The 22,767-nt window shown below is 41.0% G+C and overlaps 1 protein-coding gene across 1 annotated transcript; it reads left to right on the top strand.

Moving 5' to 3' along the window:
* The first annotated feature begins 1,339 nt into the window (after window positions 1-1,339).
* On the top strand, window positions 1,340-17,673 carry fgf22 (fibroblast growth factor 22). Its single transcript, XM_020940148.1, has 3 exons — window positions 1,340-1,734; window positions 15,091-15,194; window positions 17,479-17,673. The coding sequence occupies exons 1-3, from the start codon at window positions 1,365-1,367 to the stop codon at window positions 17,671-17,673; spliced, it is 669 nt and encodes a 222-aa protein (XP_020795807.1). The 5' UTR covers window positions 1,340-1,364.
* Window positions 17,674-22,767: the final 5,094 nt, after the last annotated feature.

The raw sequence follows: 22,767 nt of genomic DNA, 5'->3' as shown, positions 1-22,767 counted from the left end.
AAAGGTCATCTTCTGATTTTCGCGAAACAGTGTCAGACAGGCAGTGCCTCAGGGGGCATTTAACAAGCACAAAAGTGTGAGCTCAACTGTGCCCCATTTTGAGTTTGTAGTTCTCCGAACACCTTTGGCTTAGCTGGTGGCCTCAGGGTCAGAGACACACTACTGGAACTATCATGTTGAAAAGTTCAAATGAAAGTAACCATAGACCTTTTTATTGTTTTGTTTTTTTCTTGGCGCGTGACTAAAAATGCATCATTATTTTGTACTGACTTATCTTGTGTTAAATTTGGTAGGACGTGGTGGTTCTTTGATGCCTCCTAATCAGCTTCATTACACAGCTTGTAAAATACAGACAAGAGTGTTGGAAGTCTCTAAAAAGGTGTTCTTCATTTCCGCCTGGCTCCCTTCAAATGAAAGAGTGGAGATCAGAGAGGGTGTTCCACTGAAATATTAGCACAGGTGATCAGAAAGCCTGTCCAGCTAGCGCCATCTGGATTAACTCTGCTGACACTCGTGCAACCTGCATTTCCCACCTCTTGATGGCCGAGCAGCAGCCTCTGAAGGAGCTTTCGTGATTTACCCCATCTGCTAAGAAAGAGGTGTTAGAAAAATGAACATTTAATGAAGCATGTAAGCTTGGTAAAAAGGGACAATGTGTAAGGGCATAAATGGGTCCATAAAAATCTGGAGTAACAGGAATAAAAATGAGCTGAGTTGATTCAGTCTTGAATTGTTATGAATGTGGGATGGCCCCACCTCCTCACCCCGCTCCACTCCAGATGCAGGTCCTGCCCAGGATAAAATGCGGGACAGCTCCGGCAGTGCTCCCACAGAAGAGAGAGTGACTGACTGCACTTGCTGCTTCACTGCCCCATGCTCGCTGACTCCCTCCCTCCCTCCCATGCGCACTCTCTCCTATCATACACCTCCACACACACATAGCCAGACACCCAGCCCTCATTCAACTCTCTCTCAGCTACGGGTCAGCAGCTCCCACCCGCACCTTCCTCCACTCCAGCTGGAAGGGACCAGGCATTGCAAGGTGCACACTGGGGCATCCACACTGACAGAAACATATCCTTGGACTAAGAGACGACTTGAGGCTAAGGTGAACTTTTGGGGAACTTTCAGAAGTGAACCTTACAACATCAGGATGCAAAAAAATCAAGAGGAAGATGAACCCAGGAGAATTTTCTGATGTTTAGGATGACCGTGACATCATTGTAAGCCTCCAACATCCAAAGGACGTGCAACATCTTTTTTTTTTTTTTTCCCACACTCTGTTTTGATTACCCCTCACAGGGCATCTCCGAGACATCAGCATGCTGGCAGCCCCAGGGTGCACATTGGGAGTCTGACCCACCATGTGCAGATGGACTACATCCGCAGCCCACTTTAGTCCTGAACCTGCCCTCAGCACAGCAGCTGGCCCCTCCAGTGGGCAGCTCAGCCCCCTGCCCAGTGCAGCCTCCCTTTGCCTGGCATGCCTCACCCTGCTTGTGCTCAGCGCTGGCACTGCCACAGGGGCCTGTCCTCCCGGGGTTCGGCATGAGTCCGTCCAGGGGCTCGCCACAGCAATCAACTGTTCATGGACTTTGGAAAGGCACACTCGCAGCTACAATCACCTGGAGGGGGATGTTCGACTGCGGCGGCTTTACTCTGCCAACAAGTTCTTCCTCTGCATTGATAAAACGGGCAAAGTGGATGGCACCCGGCGGAAAAACTACGCAGACAGTAAGTTTTGGTGTGTTGCCAAGTGTACAACTTTACTTTTATGAGATGTTCTTATCTGTCCACTTTATTGCTTGGACAGGGGTATCCTAAGATTGTATGGCTGGTGAGTTATTTGTGTTGTGTTTGAAGCATGTGAGACACATTGCTAGGTAGAAAGGGAATACCCTTCAGTGGACAAGGGGTCCCCATGGGAAGACTTGCAGAGTTAACTAGAATACTTGACCTGAGGAAAGACACTGAACAGATCAAAAGTATGCTTGGTAAAAAGCTGCAGTTTCTCCATGATTAAATTGTTAAAACCATAAAAAGGTACATCAAATATCAGGTGACTTTAAGAACTACACTAAAGTCACTTAGTGACACTTCTTGTCAATGACATCACTACGGAGATGTATTTGTCATTGTCATCCTTAAATTATCATTATCATTATCAGTTGATCTTACTTACTTCTCCACCCCATGAGCACTGGCCCATCACTTTATGTCACCTTAATAAAAAGGGTGTATTCAAACCTGTGGCATATGCCTGGCATATATCTGACTCAGAGACACCTGAGAAGAGGTTTCTCTAACAGCAGCCATGCTTTCTGCTGTGTATCAGTGGGTGCCTTATTGGCCCAAGTGAAATGAGCCTGGCTGTGGTCATGTGCTGACCTCCCTCTCCATTACTCACTGAGTGGATGGCCCATAGAAACGGTTATGCCCTCCAGTGTAATATTTATGTATCTTTGGTTGTTAATGCCTTTTTATGAAAGTGTATGACTCAGAGTTTTTTCCATATTGCTACTAGAGGCAGCTGCTGCATCCAGCACAGCCCATGCCTCTGCTTCATGCTGGGTGACATTTTGAACCTGTTGGGGTTAGCCACCTGGCACAACCCAAAAAACCACACACTTAGAAAGTCCAGTTCTGAAGTATTACCTAGTTTTACATTAGTAATAACTCTTCAGCCATATTACTTTTTACGTTAACCACCATTATAAAATACTACCTTTATAAAATTGGAGTCTGACTCTGCTTTAACTCAAGAACGATTCTTTCAGGGCTCTTACATAGCCAGGGTGTACCTGCTGCCGGCCTATGGGCACTACTGCTGCTCATTGGCTGGAGAGCATTTGAGTTAAATTGGACTAAGTGGAGCATGTGAGTGCTTTGTGTTACTCATCTCAAGAGCAAAGGTTGAGTTTGATTGGCATTTTGACTGAGTTTCTCCACAGTCAAAACAGCTTTTAATCAGACTTAAAGCTTCCTGACCCAGAGCACTTCTGGACACTGATACTTTGGCCATGCGATCGATTAGAGTGAGGACAAGTGCGTTCTGCATATTTAATGACACTGACATAGATACAAGAGTGCACCATCAGCCAGACAAAAAAGAGGATGCGATCTCATTTTAAGAATTTACTCAACCTTGAAGAATTTAGATCTATCAGTAAATGTGTCAAAGCTTAAAAAATATGTTAAATAGTTTAGACTTTTAGTGGAGCCAAAAGAGCTGAGTCTCCCAAATGAAATCTTGTCATTTCTATAAATATCCATTCTGTAACATGATACAGTCATAGGGACTCATACAGTCTGTAGGTTTGACCTGATGTGTCACAGATATGTGCCTGGAGAGGTTGTTGGCCGGCAGTGGGGCGTCTCTCCCCTGCCCTTTGCATCCCCCCTTCTTCTTCTGTGGGCACAGCTATTGCCTCGACAGCTCCGTCTGCTACACCCTGCTCCGGCCTTCACCTCCACCCCACTCACTTTTTCCAACTCCCCGTTCAGGTGCAAAAACAGTTGGAATTAGTCAACACACTTGCTGCTAATTGAGGCTGGAAAATATTGTATCAATCCCAGTGGAGTGGTGGCATGGAACAGCTGAGAGAAGAGAGACTCAAAGAGACAGTGGACTGAAGGGTAGATGACATGGGTCAAACACATGGGTATGAAGCGGTCAAATTTATATTAATTTGAATAGACTTTGAGATAAGGGAAAATATTTGAAAACAGCTTTACGAAAGAATTAATATTTAAAATATATGTTGAAAGTTATCATTTTACTTTTTAAAACAGGCATTATGTAAAGACAGCATTTGAATTAAATCCAGCAATAACAATACAAGTTCAGGAAGGCCACAAATGAATACTCATAGCAGGATTTAGGGGCCTAAAAGCTGACATGTTTTCCTTTTTACCTATGGGTAGAGCATAAAATGATCTAGAGGAAAAACACACCCAAGTGTTTAGAAAAGCTCCAGAGGTAGGTACGCATCATATCCTGTCCCAGGTCATCGGTCATAGGCTGTTAATTAGACAGTGCTACAACACAACAGCTGTGTGGGCTCTCCCACCCAAAGCTCAATCTAACAGCAAATACAAAATATAACATGACCTTTTTTGCTTTAGGTCAAATACAGCAAAAGAAATGTATAGGACCTTAATCCCCTACTTTTGAGCTCTATAATGGGAGATCAATTGCATTTTTTACCTTCCAAACTAATTCAGGGAACAAAATGTTCTTTAAATTTTATCTTCATTCTTTCAACCAAATGTTTTCCTCTTGTACTTGCAAGTACAGTATTTTATTTGATGTTTGATTTCTCTTTAAGGTATAGACTGGGTGTGAGACTCCAGGCGTTAAACACTTGTGCAGACTCCAGGTTGTGACAGCCAATTCACCCTGAGGAAATAAGGTCACCTGCCATGAGGCTGGCCTTACATCTCACAGTGCCAGGGCGGGTTGTGTTTACCAATTTTCCTTTGGCGCTCAGCATCTCAGTTTGAAGAGACCTTTCCCCAGATTATTTCATTTGGATGGAGTTCATGGGAAAAAAATCTCCCTTAGATGAAATATGATGTGAAAATCATTTTAGAGGGTTTTAAAAGTGGAAACTGCCACTCATCTATGGAAGACTGACATGAAAGTAAAAGTGCAAAAATGTCTGAATTTAATTCTAGTCAATCCTACATACAAGCTTGTATATCGTGAAATAGTCTTTGTATCTCATCCACAGAGGTGAGACAGGTCAGAAAGTCAGGAAGAGAAAGTGTTTATTGTTCAAAAATGATAAAGTTACCAGAGAAGGACGCTTGATTGAATCTACACACCCGGTACATAATCTGTTCTTTACTTCATTTTACTGAATAAACGTAGAGCAACAGTTAGCTTAACATTGACCTCGAAAGAAATTCTTTTGAACTTATTTATGCTCTCCACCATCTTCACAACTGAATACGAGTAAGGCTAAAAATAAATAAATATTGGCTTTACTGTTTGTATCTTGGCATCAGATACAGTAAGTAATAATTATGTTAGGTCTAAATAATTCCATTGAATTTAGTAGACACTGAATTCATTGGCTTCACCATGTGGCAACATGAGGAGGAACAGGGCCTGGGGAGGGACGCACCTGGACAGAGGAAGTCCTTGCTGTTCAGAAAGAGGAGAATGCACATGGTAATGAGGCAGCAGCAGGACTGGGGCGTGCTCCGCTCAGTATTGAGGTGGAAATTAAAGACTGGAGAAGGGCTGGACTGGTTCCCACTGCTCATTAGTCATTATGCAAGGTTTGCTCTGGGTTGTCTCAACTAAGATCAGGGATTCATGGTAGTTTCAGATGGCAATAAATGGGTAATATTGAATGAATCTTGTATGTTTTATCAGACTTTAGCCAGTAGTGAGAATGCACTAACAAAATGTCATCTAACATGGGTCAATGACAGCCCTGGCATCACAATAGGACAAGAAATTTTGTGTCACTTGGTATGTTTTTGGCAACATGAATGGATAACAACTAGTAGTTTAAAAAAACTTATAGTCAACAGTCTAGCAGTAACCAACTTTCATTGGATTTACTGGGTTCATGAACAGGTTTATAGAGGCTGGCTCTGGCTCCAGTCATACATCTCTCTGCTGTGCACTGTGGATGTGATGATGACCAAAGCTCACAGTGCCAGGGCCTCATTTCTACAGCCACATCAGGAGGGCACAATAATGTTCAGGCTTGTAAAACTGCAGGTCACTATTAATAATTGGTGCAGCTGCAGTTCTTGTGGAAGTGCTCCTATGTCTAAAATATGAGAATATTTGTGATGCACAATATAAGCAGCTCAGAGTGCATGTATTCCAAAATTAGGACTTTGAGGAAGGAAGGATATGGATTGATATAGGCCGATCCAACAGTGATCTGCAGTTGAATTGCACTATAATTTAGCATTTTGTAAAGATGTCTGCTGAGTACAACCCAATCACCTGGGAATAGTGTACTATCTGCCAAACACCCAGAGGAGCAGACAGCTTGTTTTTGTACATTGACACCTGCAATTGTACAGAGAGATTTAAATTTTTTTTTTTATCCAAGAGAGTCTGGAAATAAGAGCAAGAGACATTAATGGCATTGTTTAGAGGCCTCACCTTGCTGCTTAAACTGAGCCAGACACCATGCCCTGAAATGTGTGTAGCCACTGGTCCATGAATAAATTACTGAAAGAGAAACCATGGTGTCGAGAGATGGAAAAAGAGTGATCCTCGCATCTCCTGAGCTGCCACAGCCGTGTGACTGCAGAGGTGAACCTTTCTGAGCCTCACAACGGGAAGCAATAACAGTAGGAATGTATTGCACCTGTTGCCCTAAAGACAACTATTTTTCCTTTTTAATATTAGTCAAGATCATAATGGAAGCAATATTGGATACTTAAACCATGTGTTGAGTAACATCTTAAATAACAATACAACAATATGAACTAAAGTACAGCCTGTCTGACACACTAAGCATAGCTTTAAAATGATGTATTTGCTTGGTGGTGGTAGAGGAGTTGTTCACAGCTTTGTTACCACCTTGTTGTGTGTTTGCTTCCTGGCCTTGACTGTTTTCCAAATGTCTCTTCCCACTCTCTCCCCATATGCAGTTTATATTATATTGCAATTATATTATGCTGTATATTATAGTTGTCAATGTTCTATCATAACATACCGTTAAATTCCCCCAACATAGCTATTACTTTAGAAAGCAAACAGACAAATGAATGTAGTTCATTTAAAACAAAAACAAAAAAACAAAAAAAAACATAGGTACAGGTTCAGTGTGCATGTATACGAGCAGGTTAAGAAGAGTCTCCAGATATCTTAGTTATGTTATGTGCGTGCCATGGATATTGTTGTTTTAAATATACAATATACAATACATTTGAAATACAAGTGACTTTAGACCACTACCATAGTGGAGCATGAAGTGGACCCTAAACTGAAAAATATGTGCGTGTCCTTCTCTAATGGGTAACATGAACCAGACCATCCAGAGCAGTGGCCTGTATGCGTGCTAGTATTAGTGGTACCTGTCAGGGATGCCAGATTTTCAGAGAAGGTTCTAACTCCTGCCAAAGGGGAGTACCATAAATATTCAATTATCAAGCCCTAACCCAAACTCTAACCTTAACCAACTTAACTGTGTAACTATTGTGATAAAAAAAAAAAAAATGAAATAAAATAAAAAGATGCATTTTTTGGCACTGGATTTGACAAACTTCCTTATTTAACAATGTTTTTTTGTTTGTTTGTTTGTTTTGTTTTGTTTTTTAAGCAATCCACAACTTCCAAAAGTTGCTAGAAAAAAGCAAATAGTGTCAACTATCTATGAGGCCTGTGTGCTTAGACCACCTTAAACCATTTAATAGTCAGATACATAAATTTGTTATTATAATTATTATTATTTTACTGTAAAATTTAGTTGCTTTGTGCAAAATAAAAAATAATGCATTTAAAATATGACCAAATATTGCAAAAGCTTACTATGCAGTCTATTGTAAATTACTTTGATTAGTATTATAAATGAAATGTACCTTCATAACCAGATTTGCATGTAAATGTAAAAGTATCACATTTCCACATGTCCTCTTTTACTCCTTCTCTCATCTGCAGTGCTAGAGCTGGGGTCAAGGCCTTTTGACCAATGGAGCAGGTGACAGCTATGACAGAGGCTTGTGCTTCTGTCACCCCCTGTCTGCCCCTGTCATTTTAATAATGTAAATAAGGGGCAGATTCAGGTCATGGACAATATTTAGTGTCTCACTGCTCACTCTCTGGAACCTCACAGCACTCATACTGAAAGCCATAAAGATTAAATTAGGGTATTTTATGGATTCAGAATTTTTTGTTTAACTAAGGTCTGAATTGTATGAAAGTATATTTGTTCTCTGCACTGTAACCATCCTATATTTAAAAGAATAAACTGTTCAGGTGCAAAATGAACGTCATCAAGATACAGATATTCAGCCACTTTGGTCTTGACTTCTCAGCACATTGTTGTGTCTGTGTACCGAAAGTGGAGCGGTCATGAGTCACTGTGGTATTGGTGGTCTGACCTACTCTGTGAAGTCTGAAGCTTGCTGTTTGCTTGTTACGGATGTGATGCATGATTCTGAGCTTCTCTCGCTACCTGCCTGATTAAAGAAGAGGCCTGCTGTTGGTTAGATTGCTGCTCCACATAGACATGCTAACAGCCAGAGAGCATGCTGGGGGCTTCGTTAACCTATTTCACCTCTACTACCTCAATACACAGGACCACCTCTCTGCTATAGACACTCAGCATCAGGTTCTCCTTTAGTGTTGCCCCAACACACTGGTAAATGTGGGATTTGATTGCACAAGGTCTGTGCCCTCTGAATAGAGCCAGGGAGGTCCCTAATGAACAGAGTGATGTCCAATTACAGACAATCAGAGGACGGAGGTTCAGGTTCAGGATTAAACACACACAGGTTGAAGCATCACTGTTTGATGTTGGTGAACGTGGTGGTCTTCTTAAGAAACCACAATTGCATTTTTTACTCAGGTCCAAGTCCATGTGTGTCCATGTGTGTGGTGATTGGGTCAGTCTGTCTGGGGACATATCAGACGGACTATCTGTCCTGTGAAGGGATGGAGAGTAATTGGTCACATTTGACCCCCCGGCCTTGTGGACTGTGGGAACATAGGCATTATCTAGCAGCGGTAATTGGCTAATGAAACACTTCCGCAGCTCCTTCACTAGATTGTCATCCAAAGTGGGGATAGGGCGAGTGTGGCAGGCACAAGTGGCCCTCGGGCATGTGTGTGCCAGGCAGCACATGTGTGTGTCCAGAGAAAATGGCAGGATGCGGAACTCCCTGTGGCCATCTTCAGTCTTATCAGCAGCATCAGTCTCACGCTGCAGCATACCGATACTCTGACAGAGCACAGCAAGGGCCGTGCTGTGCATTTTAATGGAAATGCAGGAATGAAGTCAGAATTGTAATAAAACTAGAGGATGACCCTCGGAAATGTCCTTTAGTGATTCATATTTAGTGCATGTTAGATTCAAGATAAGTCATATTTGGCATCACTAATGTCACCACGTAGTTTGAATTATGTAAAAAAGAATGTGCGGACATGAGGAAAGTTGTAGCCACATCAGTAAAAAAGTGGGATGGGGAGACAGAGTGGGGTTGGTGGGGGACTCTTGTGGAAAAGGGCTAAAGTTACGGTGCTGAGACAATGTCTCTGAGGTCCCATCAAGTGAGCCATTCATTGATGTTAGTCTAAGTTTGTGGAGCCAGCGAGACACTGTGATAGAGAGGGGCCCAGGGTGGCCTTGTCTTTTTGTCCCAGGCTGACCCCTGCACTCCCGCCTGGCCTCTGCGCCCCTCACCTGGCCTGTCCCAGCACTCTAGTAACAAGATACCTGTAATTTGCTCTAATGGCCTTTGAAAGACCTGGCTGGGTTAATCCCTGGAGTACTTCTTCCAGTGGTAGCTTATAAAGGAGGGGGTAACAGGCCGAGTGCAGCCCTGAAAGAGGACCAGCCTCTGGATTGTGTGTGTGAGAATGTCCCTCCTTGTCGCTGGAGCGTTGGAGTCACTTTTCAACAGATCACTGCCATGTGGCTGTTCACAGGCTCAAAGACCTGCGTTTAGGCTTGTACTGAGCTAAACGCTCTGCATTACCCCTCTATTAGTGGATTTACCTGGCAAGTAGCAGATAAAGGACCATCATGACACCTACCTCTAACTGTTTAGTATATATTAATACTTGATACTGTTATACTTTATTCTTTATAATGTACTGTAAGCAGTGGTTGTTCAAATTTATGAAAAGCTGTTATTTTCAAGTGTGAGTCTACACTTGGCCAAGTTCTGTCTACCTCAACACAGACATTCTTGAGATGCTGGTAATGGATGAATAAATAACCTCAGTGCAGTGACAGTTACAGGCATGATGCACGGCCGGAACCAGAACTCGGTGGCGACAGGAGGTGGATGGCCCCGGCTGGGGCAGAGCCAGGCTAAGGGTAGGAGAGATGTGATAGAAATAGTTTACATTTCATTCAGTGGAGTCAGCAAGTTGTTACTATTATATTTTGAAAGTACAGTGTGTAATGACTGGCTCATCCGTGAAGAAGGCCCAGGTCTAAACCAACTGATTATTCACCATCACACTCTGGTGCACTGTCCTGTTTGCTCCTTTAGGACTGCTACTGATAAAATTAATGTTCTGATTGAAGTGGGATGTATAGAAACATGCCCCTCAGCCTGGTGGACAGCTCTTTCCTGTAAGTGATCTCTTCCTGTCTCAGTGGCACTGCGGTCTTCAAGAGCAGACAGACGATCAGCTTTCATATCTATGAGATCATTGCTGACCTGTATCATTATCGCTCATAGCATTTATACAGTAGCCAGTAGACAAATATTTACAGGTCAATAAAAATCTGTTGTTCCTCTATCTTTTTTCCTCAAAACAATGTACTGTATTCTGATCAGCCCTTGTCAGTTGACACAAGAGGGGTCGGAGTCTCACGTCGGAGTCTACCCACAAGTGGATGACTTTCCTCTGAATACTCCAGTGCCCCCCATCAATCCAAAACAGCTAAGCCTTCAACTCAGTCCTGACCGAACCTTGTTCAAGCTGGTTGCTCTTATGCACCAGTGGTATTAATTGCAAGAGAAATTCAAAGGGCAATTTTCTCTATAGGGATGCTAAAGTATGCCTCAACCTTCTCATCTTCTATTAAACAACTTTTTATGTGAAATAAATGAGCATGAGGAAGGTGTTTAAAGCAGTAGTGAGTGATGTAGCTATTGTCTGAACTGATACACTCAGGCCTTCATTTTCCCTCAGACCAGGCCTTCAAGAGGGTCAAGGCAGATCAAAGGTGCTGGTCATAGCCATTAGGCCCGGCGGCCCAGAGCCCACATGAAAAGCCTGTATTTTGAAAAGGAGGGCAGAAGGAAAAAAATAACAAGCCCCTCTTCATTTAAAGACCAAGCAAACTGTGAAATAATTGAAAAGGTATGTCAATCAAGAGCAGGAGCCCAGCAGGAGCTCCCAACTTCCCAGGATTGGCCCGGAGGAGCACTGAGCCGTGGAGGGCCGCTCAAGTGGACCGCCCAAGAAATTAACCACCAGCGACCACAGCATTTACCCACTTTATAGATGATCATTTGTAATGGACAAAAATCAGGATTCACACTTTTCATGGAAGAGGAAAGATTATAAAAAACTGATAGATATTCACTTGCCCCTTGCATGCAGAAGTGTGTCAGATTACTCTTCTCATCCATGCTTGGGACTGGCACAATGAATGCTCTGTTATGTGGCTGGAATTGATTTAAACAGTTCATTTATTCAACACAATTGTTTAGTCTGTGTGTGTATACATACATACATACATACATATATATATATATATATATATATACACACACACATAGATAGATAGATATAGATATATAGATATAGATTTTAATCTACTTCAAAGCTCCTCAGTAGTGCTAAGGCTTGACTTTTTATACCTGACACAATAGTTTTAGAATACAGTAGCCTATAGTCCTCTCTCAGGTGAATGTGGGTATTGCACCTGTCTCTCCCCCTCTTCTCGTTAGCTTTTGTCAAACAATGAAGAACCCACTCCTTCTTTTCTTTTTCTCAAGTCAGAAAAGGCTTGAATGATCTGACGGTGGGCAGACGTCCAAAACGTGGGATAATACTAGAGGAAAGAGTAAAAAGGACAAGCTTTGAAAAATCCAATAGAAGTGAAATAAATGGTAAATTCACACTTGACTACACATCTATAGTTGGGGCTTATTGACACTCCCAGCCAAACATGTCAAAGGTTAAGAGATCTTACCCACTGCAAATAGGAAGCAAAAATACCTTTTTCAAAAGCTCAATGGGCCATCAGCGGCACTTCCACAGCAGGAGATCAATGGCATACGAGTGACATTCACTTTTGTCTCTCAAAGAATTAATTTGTCCCCATTGTCCTCCTCCACTCTGAAGTAATTTGGATTTTGTCTGAACACAAAGAAGCCACTGCCCTATGTGGTTAATTGTATGTGATTAAAAAGGATGTTTTGAGTGTAATTTAAATTAAACTTAACTGTAAATCTTTTATATGCATGTATATAAGCATGTATTGCCATTTATTGACTTCATGAGTTTCTGATTAGTCCGAGTCTGAGGCAGTCTGAGGCTTTGAACAATAGAGTGACACTGGATCTAACTGGTGTCTGTAGATGTGTAGTATTCATCTGGTCAAATCTTCAGCTAGGTAGCATTAGGTAGAATGTAAGAAATTCTCACTTACAAATGTGACCTGGGTTGACTTGCTGGAACCAGAGTAAAACACGAAGAAGCAATGATATACGGTTAAAAAAGACATTTTTCCCATTTGTCCCTAAATCTTAAGAAAACATGTCTCAACATGCTTATAGCACTTGAAGTATTGTTTGTTACTGCTGGTACCACTTTCAGGCACCAGCGGTTTTCATTGGCTTGGGCTAATGCCTCATAAATCGTAGCAGAGCTCCTATCGCTGCTCGGCCTGGGGCTAATTGCTTATGAGTGTTTTGCACACTCCAGGTGCCACCAGAGGTCCGGCGCTGTTTGTAAACAGAGCTTGTAAAGTGGAGACAGCCATCAAAGTGTTAAAGTTTCCTGTGAGGATCAGAGGCAGCGGTCATGATGGGGGTGCAGCTGGGTTGATACCTGGATGCTCTGTGGCATTCCCCTGTCCCTGCAGCTGTGGCAGAAGAAAGACACTCAACAGTCCCATGTTTGTTTACCCTCTCCTCCATCTCCTCTTTGTACTGTCTGTGTGTGAGAGAGGATGACCTCACTGAGGAAGCATGACTGCCCATACTCAGAGCTTTAAAGGCTTTCAAACATGTCTCGAGTGATGGCAGCAGCAGATGTGTAGGTCTCCGTCTTCTGATGTGATCCAAGAGCCCAGCACTAACTGCTTGATGCTATCAGCAGCTGTCCTCTTTAGAAGAGCTACGGTCAAGTGTGTGTGAGCCCAACATGTGGACAACACAATATGCAAGTGTTCAAAATTTCATTTTGAAAGAAAGATGCAATATCTCTTTCTGTGCGCCTGTGTTAATGTTTTTTTGAATTCTCGTCAAGTGGATTGCTTAAATGCTATACACTGAATGAATACAACTATACAGTAAGTTGTTGTCTGTCTGTGAAATGGATGCCCTAAAACCCACAGCTAATTGGCCACAGTCTGGGTTGTACATCTCTTTAGGCTAGAGTATGTGTCAGTTGCTGGGAATAAGGGGAGTAGATACATGAAAACTATGCACAACCTATGAGCTGTAATCAGGGGAGTTGATAAAGACTTGAGAAAGGAGTCTGTTGTCCTGAGCCCCAGGGTCTTATGGGCCCAGAACTGGAACATCTGCATATGAATTAATATTAGAGGGGGGCCCATGTGAGGCTTCATGTCCTGGACTCCCAAATTTGTGTCAACAGGCTAATATACCATGTATGTTAGATTTCACCCTGGATCTAGCTATCAGATGTTATGTAACATAATAAATATGACTTTAGTGAATCTTTATCTTTATTTAAATGTGGCTCTGTATATTGTATTCATACATTTGATGAATAGATGATAAAACAGTAGATTTTATATGCTGGCACCAGTCTCAAATCACCTTCGCACCTTTGGCTCCATGTTTACACCACATTTCCAAAACAAGCACAAACATCCAGCCATGGTTTGCTACTTCGGGTAAAATGTTTTCCTTCTGAACACACCAGGCTTACAAGGGTGTAACGAGGAGATTTTATGGTGTGATTAGATAGTTGACCACATGAGGGTATTTTTGAAGATGTAAGTGGGCAGAAAAAGATAATGATAAGAAAGATCCATGGCATGTAATCAGTCTCTATTCAGCCTCTCCAGGTCATCACCCAAACATCTCCTTAGTGTAACCACGACATATGTGCACCTTTATGTTTGATAGAAAGCAAAGGATACAATTAACCAACATGTCTGAAAGCTTTTACAACCTTTTAGGGCCTTTTAAGCATTAGATAAGTGGCAGGCATGCACGGGTTTTATGTCCAACAATAAACAAGCTGTTGTATCATCTGGGGGAGGGACACTCTTACAAATTTGATCAAACAGACATGTGTTATGTAACTGTGGGCTAATTAACGGCATGTATAAAGTGTAGAGAGGCATAGTGTCATTTGGAAAGTTTGTCCGTTACATGTTAATGACATGCTTGCAATAATGATTATAGATGTGCTCAAACTTAACTTGATCTTGGCTGATGTACAAGTATAATTATTGGATGGTTAAATGAATCACAAGTATGGAAATATTATTTGCAGTATATACTATATTAGATTCAACCAATCTCCAGAGGTCTTAATCTTTAATCTGCTTTTTTTGTCACTTTTATTTATATTTGATAGTACACTCACTGTTAGTGATATATTTCCTACCACTATAATTAAAACATTTCATTACTTTACCCTAACTGCTAACCAGTGTCACCAAAATCCACAATATGCCTGTATGTGTGCAATGATTTGCATATTCATTACTTTTAGGATCATTCCAAACACAACACACTGACATTTTGGGACCAGCATAAGGAGTACAGCTGTCAGCAGTCACTTCCAGTGGCTGGATTACATGAGACATAAATAATATGATTTAAGGCTGTCTTATGGAGTAGTGTCATAACAATACCGATTTCAATACCATAATGTAATTTTCAACAAAAAATAATTGTTTCCATGTCCATGTAATCTTATATAAGCCTGATATAGCTCAAGATTCGGAAAGATCCATTTCTTCCCTATTTTTCAGTATCATTATTTCAGATGAGAACCTAATTTTGATACTCTTTTTAATATTGATTAGTATCTGTATAAGTATATTGATTGGCAACTTTAACACAGACTATCTTTGTCTGTTGTATCTGCGACTTGTCCTGCCTCTCCTCCCCTGAGTGCATGGCTGTCTGCTTTTCTACTTGCTAATGCCACAGTGTCTTTTGATGGGGGAAACTCCCAGAGCCCTATGTTCCTAACCCAGACTCTTGTTCCCTTTTTTGCAGGCCTGATGGAAATCCGATCAGTCAGTGTTGGAGTTGTTGCCATCAAATCTGTCAGCACTGGTCTGTACCTAGCCATGTCCAAGAAAGGCACGCTCTTCGGATCGGTGAGTCTACAAGCTGGTTGATATGGGAGGGCTAGAAAGGGACAGAGATGCGCATAGACGTCCCAAATGGGTGCTTAATAAAAAAAGCCCAAATCAGAAATAATCAAGGGTCTCATTTATAAAACTTTACATGGAATTCCTACTAAAAGTATTAATATGGATAAAACACTAATTTCCACAAACTTCCTCAAACTTGTTCACTTTTTGTTTCTTTGGTAATAATAATAATGCCTTGCACTTGAAATACTCTTTACAGGCTTTTCAAAGCCCCTCAAAGCTCTACACTGCAGTCATAGTAAGCTCCTATTGTAGCTACAGCTGCCCTGCAAAAGACTGATGGAAGTGAGACTGCCAATCTGCGCCATCGACTCCTCCGACCACCTCCAGTCATTCACACACCACTTTCATACTAGGCAATGGGGGTGAAGTGTCTTTCCTGAGGACACAATGACTGAAAACACTGACGCTCAAAGTTCTGACTTTCACACCAGACCGCTCATTTTCAAGTTAAGTTGTCTATTTATAGATCATAAATTTAACGTAGAAAATCATGTACATAACATTTTTGATCCAAACTAGCACAATTTCAGGTTTAAAAATGTAAAGTTAGTGGTGGACAATAATGACAAAAAAGAATAGACTCGCAATAATGATATTTAGACAATATTATGTCCATATTCAAATTTATATATCATCAAGACAGCATTCACAATATTATCTTGTTCTGCATTTCAGTATCTGCCCACCTTTACATAATGTCTACACTTAGGTCCAACCAAGCCTAAGTCTGAACCAGGTCTAAAGGTTTAAGCCAGATCTGGGAGGAAGGGGCCACGGGTGGTCCATGCATGTGCATAGGGGTCCCAAATGGCTGAATTCTCAGACATGTTTGATATTTCCAGTGGAGTGAAGGGAAATCCCAGGAATCCCCATGGTCTAGTTTAAGGTCAGACTGTTGCTATCCATCATGCCAGTACACCTGAGCCCGTCTTGATGATACCTGCAGCTTGTTCTCTGTCAAAATACAGCAGAGAGAAGAAAAGCAACCACGACAAAGAGGCCAGCTGGGGCGTCTTTAAAGTGTGCGTGCCATCTGCCACTTGTTGTTCGCACAGCAAGCTTTCAAACATAATCACAGTTCTTTGTGGAGACCAGACACACACCAAGCCCGGGGTATATGTTGGATACTAAACGTATAAAGGTATAAAGATTAAAAGAGATAGCACAAGCAACAGCAAAAACCAAAAATGAAAATCTACCATAACAGATGCAGGACTAAATCTGGACTAAATCAGGTAAACATGGAATATAAAGAATTTAAGTTTAAAGGTTTACTATGTTACTTTTCTGGGGGAGGCCACCTGCTTGTTGCCAGGTCTTATGTTATTGGTTTGCTTTAAATTTGCTTCAAATTTATCAAGCTATTTTAGAGCAATAAAAACATAGAAAACATAGAATACATGCAAAATAGATAAGTTTAATACCATACTGTGTAACATTCCAGGAGACAAGCAGACAGAGAACCCTCCCCACACACACACACACACACACACATAAAACATTACATAGTGCACCTGAACTAACTTGAATCCAAAACAATGTCGATACCTGGACAAATATGAGGCTAAATACGGACTAAACCAGGTCAAAGAGAATCACTCATCAAAGCATTGTAGCAAATTAACCCATGCTATGAATTCTCAGTAAAAAGACACAGTCAGGTGAGTCAAGCCAAGCCTTTACTATCCTGATGGTATCTCAAAGGGGGGCTCATTATAGCACAGAGATACAGATCTGGAAAAGGGAATGCAGCAGGCGCTCTTGTCTCTGTGATATCTGTCAAGACTCTTTGAGAAGCTGATAAGACCTGGTAACCACCCATGGAAGCGCAATGTGTGCACTCTCCACTGTTGGTTTGTCCCCAAAGATGAACAAAGATAAATGCTTCTGCCCTTAAAGACATGTTGCTCTAGTTAAGTTCATTAGTTAGTTACTTCATTTTTAATTTTTATTTTTTATTTACACTAAACGGTAACACAAAAAAATAAAATAAATAAATAACAGAATAAAATTAATTAAAACTCTTAACTTAAAAACACCACTTCCTGGAACATAGTGTAAAATAAATTATTCAAACAATCCACCTGGAAGTATTTTGCTACATCCACAAACATTAACCTTTGAACTCTTCTTAGAGGGGGGCCTATGTACCATAACTGTGGCAGAAGAGTAGTTATAGCTTTGTCAGAGATGGACACCTTTGACCTCTGACCTCTGCCCACAGGTGAAGTACAACCCGAGCTGCAAGTTCAAGGAGCGCATCGAGGAGAATGGATACAACACGTACGCCTCCCTGCGCTGGAAACATGGCGGCCGGCAGATGTTTGTGTCTCTGAATGGGAGAGGGAAACCAAGGCGAGGTCACAAGGCCCGGAGGAGGCACCCGTCCACCCACTTTCTGCCCATGCTCCCCTCCTAGCTGCTCATCATGGACTACTATTGGCCCTGTGTACATTTGTTTTTATAACTTTTATTGAGTTAGTCAAAATGTCTAAGTTATTTTCTGTGACTTCTTATTGTTATTCAGTGCGAGATAAGTTAAGCTATGGCTTGACAACAGTTACTGACCATTTGTGTGTATTGTTTGAAACTTTACACAATATGCAATTCCATAACATGCTCAACATAAGAAATAATGTTATCAGCAATAGCTCTCTACTTTATGTCTGCCTTAAGACTCATCAACTTAAGTAACCATTCATCAGTGAAAATGGCATGGTTTATCATTTGTGTATATTATTCTGCCAGGACACATCCTTTTCATTTAAAAAAATGTCATTCCAACCAAGAAAGGCTGACCAGGCTACCGAGCCCTGACTCCAAGAACTTGATTTACATATTTTGTAAGTACAAGTGGGACTGAATACATCCATGTACAAAACATTATTATCAATACTGAAACTAAGCTGTCAGTTAACTTCTGTGTATAGCTATCATTCATTGTACATCTCATTCATAGAGACTCATAATACTCAAATAATACATGTCTCATCTAATGTAGTCATTCAGCATGGTTGACATTTCATATTTCAAATATCTGTTGACGTTTGTACATGGTTTAGTGTGACTAACACTTAAAGACAGGCCTCTTGTTGATAGAACATAATATATTTAAAATGTTTTAATCACTGTTTGCAGACAACGCTGTAACTACATACTCCATTTCATGCCAGATTTGATCTGTAAAAAAGGGGAAAATATCACGTACACTGATATTAAGATTCATAGAGTAACAGTGGTTAAAGATCTGCTTATACAATTCAGAATGTACATTTTGCAATTACATCAGCTGTGGCCGTAATAATGTACAATAATGTATATGAATATACAGTAACAAAGAAACATCACAGCATGTTGGTTTGCACTTTTACAGTACAGTGCGGTTAAATGGTTTTCCTATAATCTGCCAGTATTTTAGTACAGATTTTTTTTTTTTTTTTTGTTTCCAGTGTACTGTTTTAAAACCAAGTTTCAAATTCAACTGTTTGAGTGCCTTGGTTTTTGTTGAGTTTGACAATAAAAACAAATGCAGACTTGCAATGCTTATACACTTCTATGGGTATTCTTTGAAAAACATCTTTATCACATGTTTGACCTAGCCTCATTATTATAATCATGAAACAGCTCACAGCAGGACAGGCACTGATACTGAGGACTTCCCTGTGCCTTTTCTCTGTACTACACACAGAGACAGAGCTTGCAGGGAGACAGACGGCCACTTGTACCAAGTGGAGGGTTATGAATACTGCTGAAAGGAAGGCCATCTCTGTCATGGTGCGAGATCACTGCAACTAGGCACATGTCTGCACACACTGCTAGAACAGCACAACTGAAGAGTTTCAGAGAGCTGTGGGTGCAGTCCAAAGGCCCTGTAAGCTCTATACCAATTAAAGTTATTATCTGATGTACAAGCAGCTAAATATCTAAATATCATCTCAAGGATATAATCGGTAAGTCAGTTATCAATAGATTATGTTTACATGTATGACCCACCCTCAGCTGACTCTTCTCCCTGAAGGAGCAGCAGCTCTGCACCGAGCTTCCTCGGGGTGACTGGGTTCCCTTCTCTCTTATATCTCTGAGAGGGAGAAACTTATTCATGACCTGGTCTGTGACCATAGCTGAGGTTTAGAGTTTTCTCTAACTCAGACCTTTGTTTTTCAGTTCAGTACATTCTCTACAGCAACAGATGAGTGTATATTTATGATATTTTTGTAGATGCCCAACAAGATAAGTCTTGAATCATTTAACTTTAGAAAACAAAAGCTCAAAGATTGGGATATTTTTATCATTGATTTGCTTCAACATCAGAAGCAGTTATTTCTGTCCTTCTACTTCTGCCCTTCTTTATAAACCATCCAAGAATCTTATTTCTCCTCTTTGGCCTGCGGGTGCAGCGGGGTGCTGGTGCCAGTTCCTGGGACACTAAATGGGAGCTGTAATTATCTACCACTGTCCTGTCAGTGCACTCTCCAGCCAAACAAGCCCAAACCTTTGGAAGCCCTGATCAAAAGCCTCAGCCTTTGATCATAAAACAAAACTCTAACACACTGGAAAATAATGTGGAATGTCCCAAATGAGACGAAAGCAGGGGTGTTCTATCTAAGTCAATGTAAAGATGATGAAGGATCCATATAAATTCAAATATAGTTTGTAAAAAAAAAACCAAATGTCTCACATCAACCTTTTATAACTATCTTTGCTCAGCTAGTTTTAAACTCAGCATTCCACTCCACATCTCTTTTTATCAGTTTTAATATTTGTTCTATTATCTTTTTTTTTTTTTTTTTTGAACCACCAACAGTGTCTAGGCCCCAGGGTGATGGAACATAACCTGCCTTCACCTCCTATGGATCCCTCGCAGCTTCCTGCCTCTAAGCATCAAAGCCATATTAATAGCCATGACTGTCTGTGTATTGTATACTGAAGGTCCATGCAACTTTCAACTCATAATTTTCATCTAGGAAAAAGTAAATGCAAAAAAGCATCAACTGTGTCATAAGCACAAATAGATACAAGGATAGAAATCTGCAGCTGAGTGACAAAAAAACTTCCAATTTGTGGAGCCTTCGCCAAAATCTACAGGGGCACAAGTCATGCAGCTCCAGCAACAACAAACTACAGCTTCTGAAACCTTTGAAACCCTGTGTGGCCATTTTCTCTCACAGCGGCTGAAAAGAACTGTGGTGGGTAGAGAAAAAAGCTCCCCTCGCCACTCATAATACCAATCTTATGTATGTCGACCCAAATGGGATGGACGGGAGGGGGCGGCGGGGTGGCAGACGGACTAAGGCACAATTTTAAAGCGCTTATTGAATTGCCATTACAGGTCCTGAGACTAATTGTGGCTGTTGTGTGTCCCTCGGTGGCCTAGGGGGCTATGGAGTGGCCTGTATGCTCTTACCCAGTAGGGTGAAAGGGAGCCGGACCACCATAGATCAATGGCAAACCTTTCACTCTTTCACAGGGCTTTGCTAATCCTCCTCATTTGTCTGCCATTTGTTGGAGGCACATTCACAGTTCTGCGAATTTAGGATTAGGCCTTGTTTTGTTACAAAAACAGCCCAAGTTATAGTAATGCCAAATGAAATGAACCAAGGACATGCCGAAGGATGAGTTGTGGAGAGTGTAGGTATCAGTAAATTACTGTAAATTAAAAAACAAGTGACTATTGTACATCATACAAACAATTGCAACCTACAAAATAAAAGTGGATTATGTTTTTATAATTTGCCTGGAACATTAGTGGCTAAGTATAAATTATTAAATCCATAAATGAGGTTGGATCTTTTTTCTGCCTGGTGTGCATAGAGGAGCAACAACGAACGACAAATGAGAGGAGTCTTTTTCCAGTAGCACAACGTGATATTTCTGATTTATCAACATCCAATCTGTGTAAATAAAAACACTGTTTTTGACCAAACCTTTGAAGTAAATTGAAGTGTGTGCTCAGTGAGTGGTGTGTTGACAGCGCGGCAGTTCACTGCAGTCATCAGTCTGGCTCTTCTCATCACAGTCTGGATTAGAGTCCACATGTAAATCCACTCACTCCACACGAGCGGAGCTGCTGAGTGGCACACGGGGCACTTCTCCCCTGGGCACAGGTATGTGGAGCCGGGACCTCCTGCCTCATGTCGGGCATTCTCTGGATGCCAGCAGCTGTGCCAGCCACAGGGGGGCAAGGCCAGAGAAGCAAATGTGTATTATGCTGTTCTTGGCAAATATACTGCCATTCATATTGTGTTCAATGTACTTAGCAAGTATATTAAACAGTTTAGAAAAGTTGATCAATTTGTAAACTACTTGCTTAATATAGTTTGGTTACTAAAATATTGTACACTATTATGGTTTGTCTAACTATTTTAACCTAATCACAATAATATGGAAGATTGAGTCAGGAGCCACAGAACAAAAATCTATTCCAAATTAATTACAGTAAGACATTAATTTCAGCTCCACCCAGAGTATAAGTAGTGTGATGTTATCAAGCTAACAGTCCACTTTTGCAACAATTCTACCTTAAATGAGGTCAGCCTAGCCAAAGTAAAAAGAGCATTATTTAGTAGACACCAGTGTAAATTGGATTCCTTTGAGCTGGTTCTCGTCCCACAGAAACTGCATCATGAAATTGTCATCTGCTGGAAGAACCTGGAAAAGTCAGAACAAATTTATATAAAGACTGAGCACCTCCAAATCTCTGCAACCCTTCGGAATGAATTACTGCTGATGAAGTACAACTCCAGGCCGCCTGTATTCTGTCACTAGGAGCATGGGCCTATTCCCTCAACACAGCACTTTTCACTCTCTGCACAGGTTAACAAGTTGATGGTGTTCCTCAAACAAAAGTTGAGTTGTAGGTTGTGTACTACTAGTTGTGTAGTACTGTTTTTTTGTTTTTTTGTTTGTTTTTGTTTGTTTATAACTGTAGTATTACTAACAATTGTGCATAGCTCCATTTTTACACTTTTATCTATAATACAGTGCTAGAATTAGATCAGTACTATTAATAATATCTTTAGTTATATCATTTGTTGAGTTCTTATTTATGTTGTATAAAGAAGTTAACTTTTTATCTTTAAACTACATGCTCTCCAGAGAAACCGTCATAGTCAAGTGGCGCCCCCTTGTGCTCAACATACGGCAATGCTTTTCTTATCTCTAACCCTGTTTGCTCATTTTCAAGATGTTTTCTGTATTTTAGTTAACGACAATATATGCCCCTCTTTACCTTTGGCAGGGATCAGATTGGTCAAAATTAGGGACACCTGAGACAAATCCTTAGTTTTAAATAAATCTACTGGGACAAGGGATACAGGGCTCAAAACTGGGACTGTCCCAGGTAAATGTCATTTAAGTCATAATCCATGTTCAACATTTTCAAAACTATCATTCAGCTTGAAATCAGATTTGCATTTGACTCAGATCCATCATTCACCTTAAAGGAACTGTAAATAAGTTTGATGTTAAAATTCCATCTGTGTAAATGTGTTCAAATCAAATCTAGTTTTTACTG

The sequence above is a fragment of the Boleophthalmus pectinirostris genome, unplaced genomic scaffold, assembly GCF_026225935.1.
Source record: "Boleophthalmus pectinirostris isolate CB_2022bp ecotype Guang Dong unplaced genomic scaffold, ASM2622593v1 HiC_scaffold_7, whole genome shotgun sequence".
Classification (NCBI taxonomy): domain Eukaryota; kingdom Metazoa; phylum Chordata; class Actinopteri; order Gobiiformes; family Gobiidae; genus Boleophthalmus; species Boleophthalmus pectinirostris.
The sequence above is the reverse complement of the archived record's forward strand: the minus strand, read 5'-3'. Positions and strand labels throughout refer to the sequence as shown.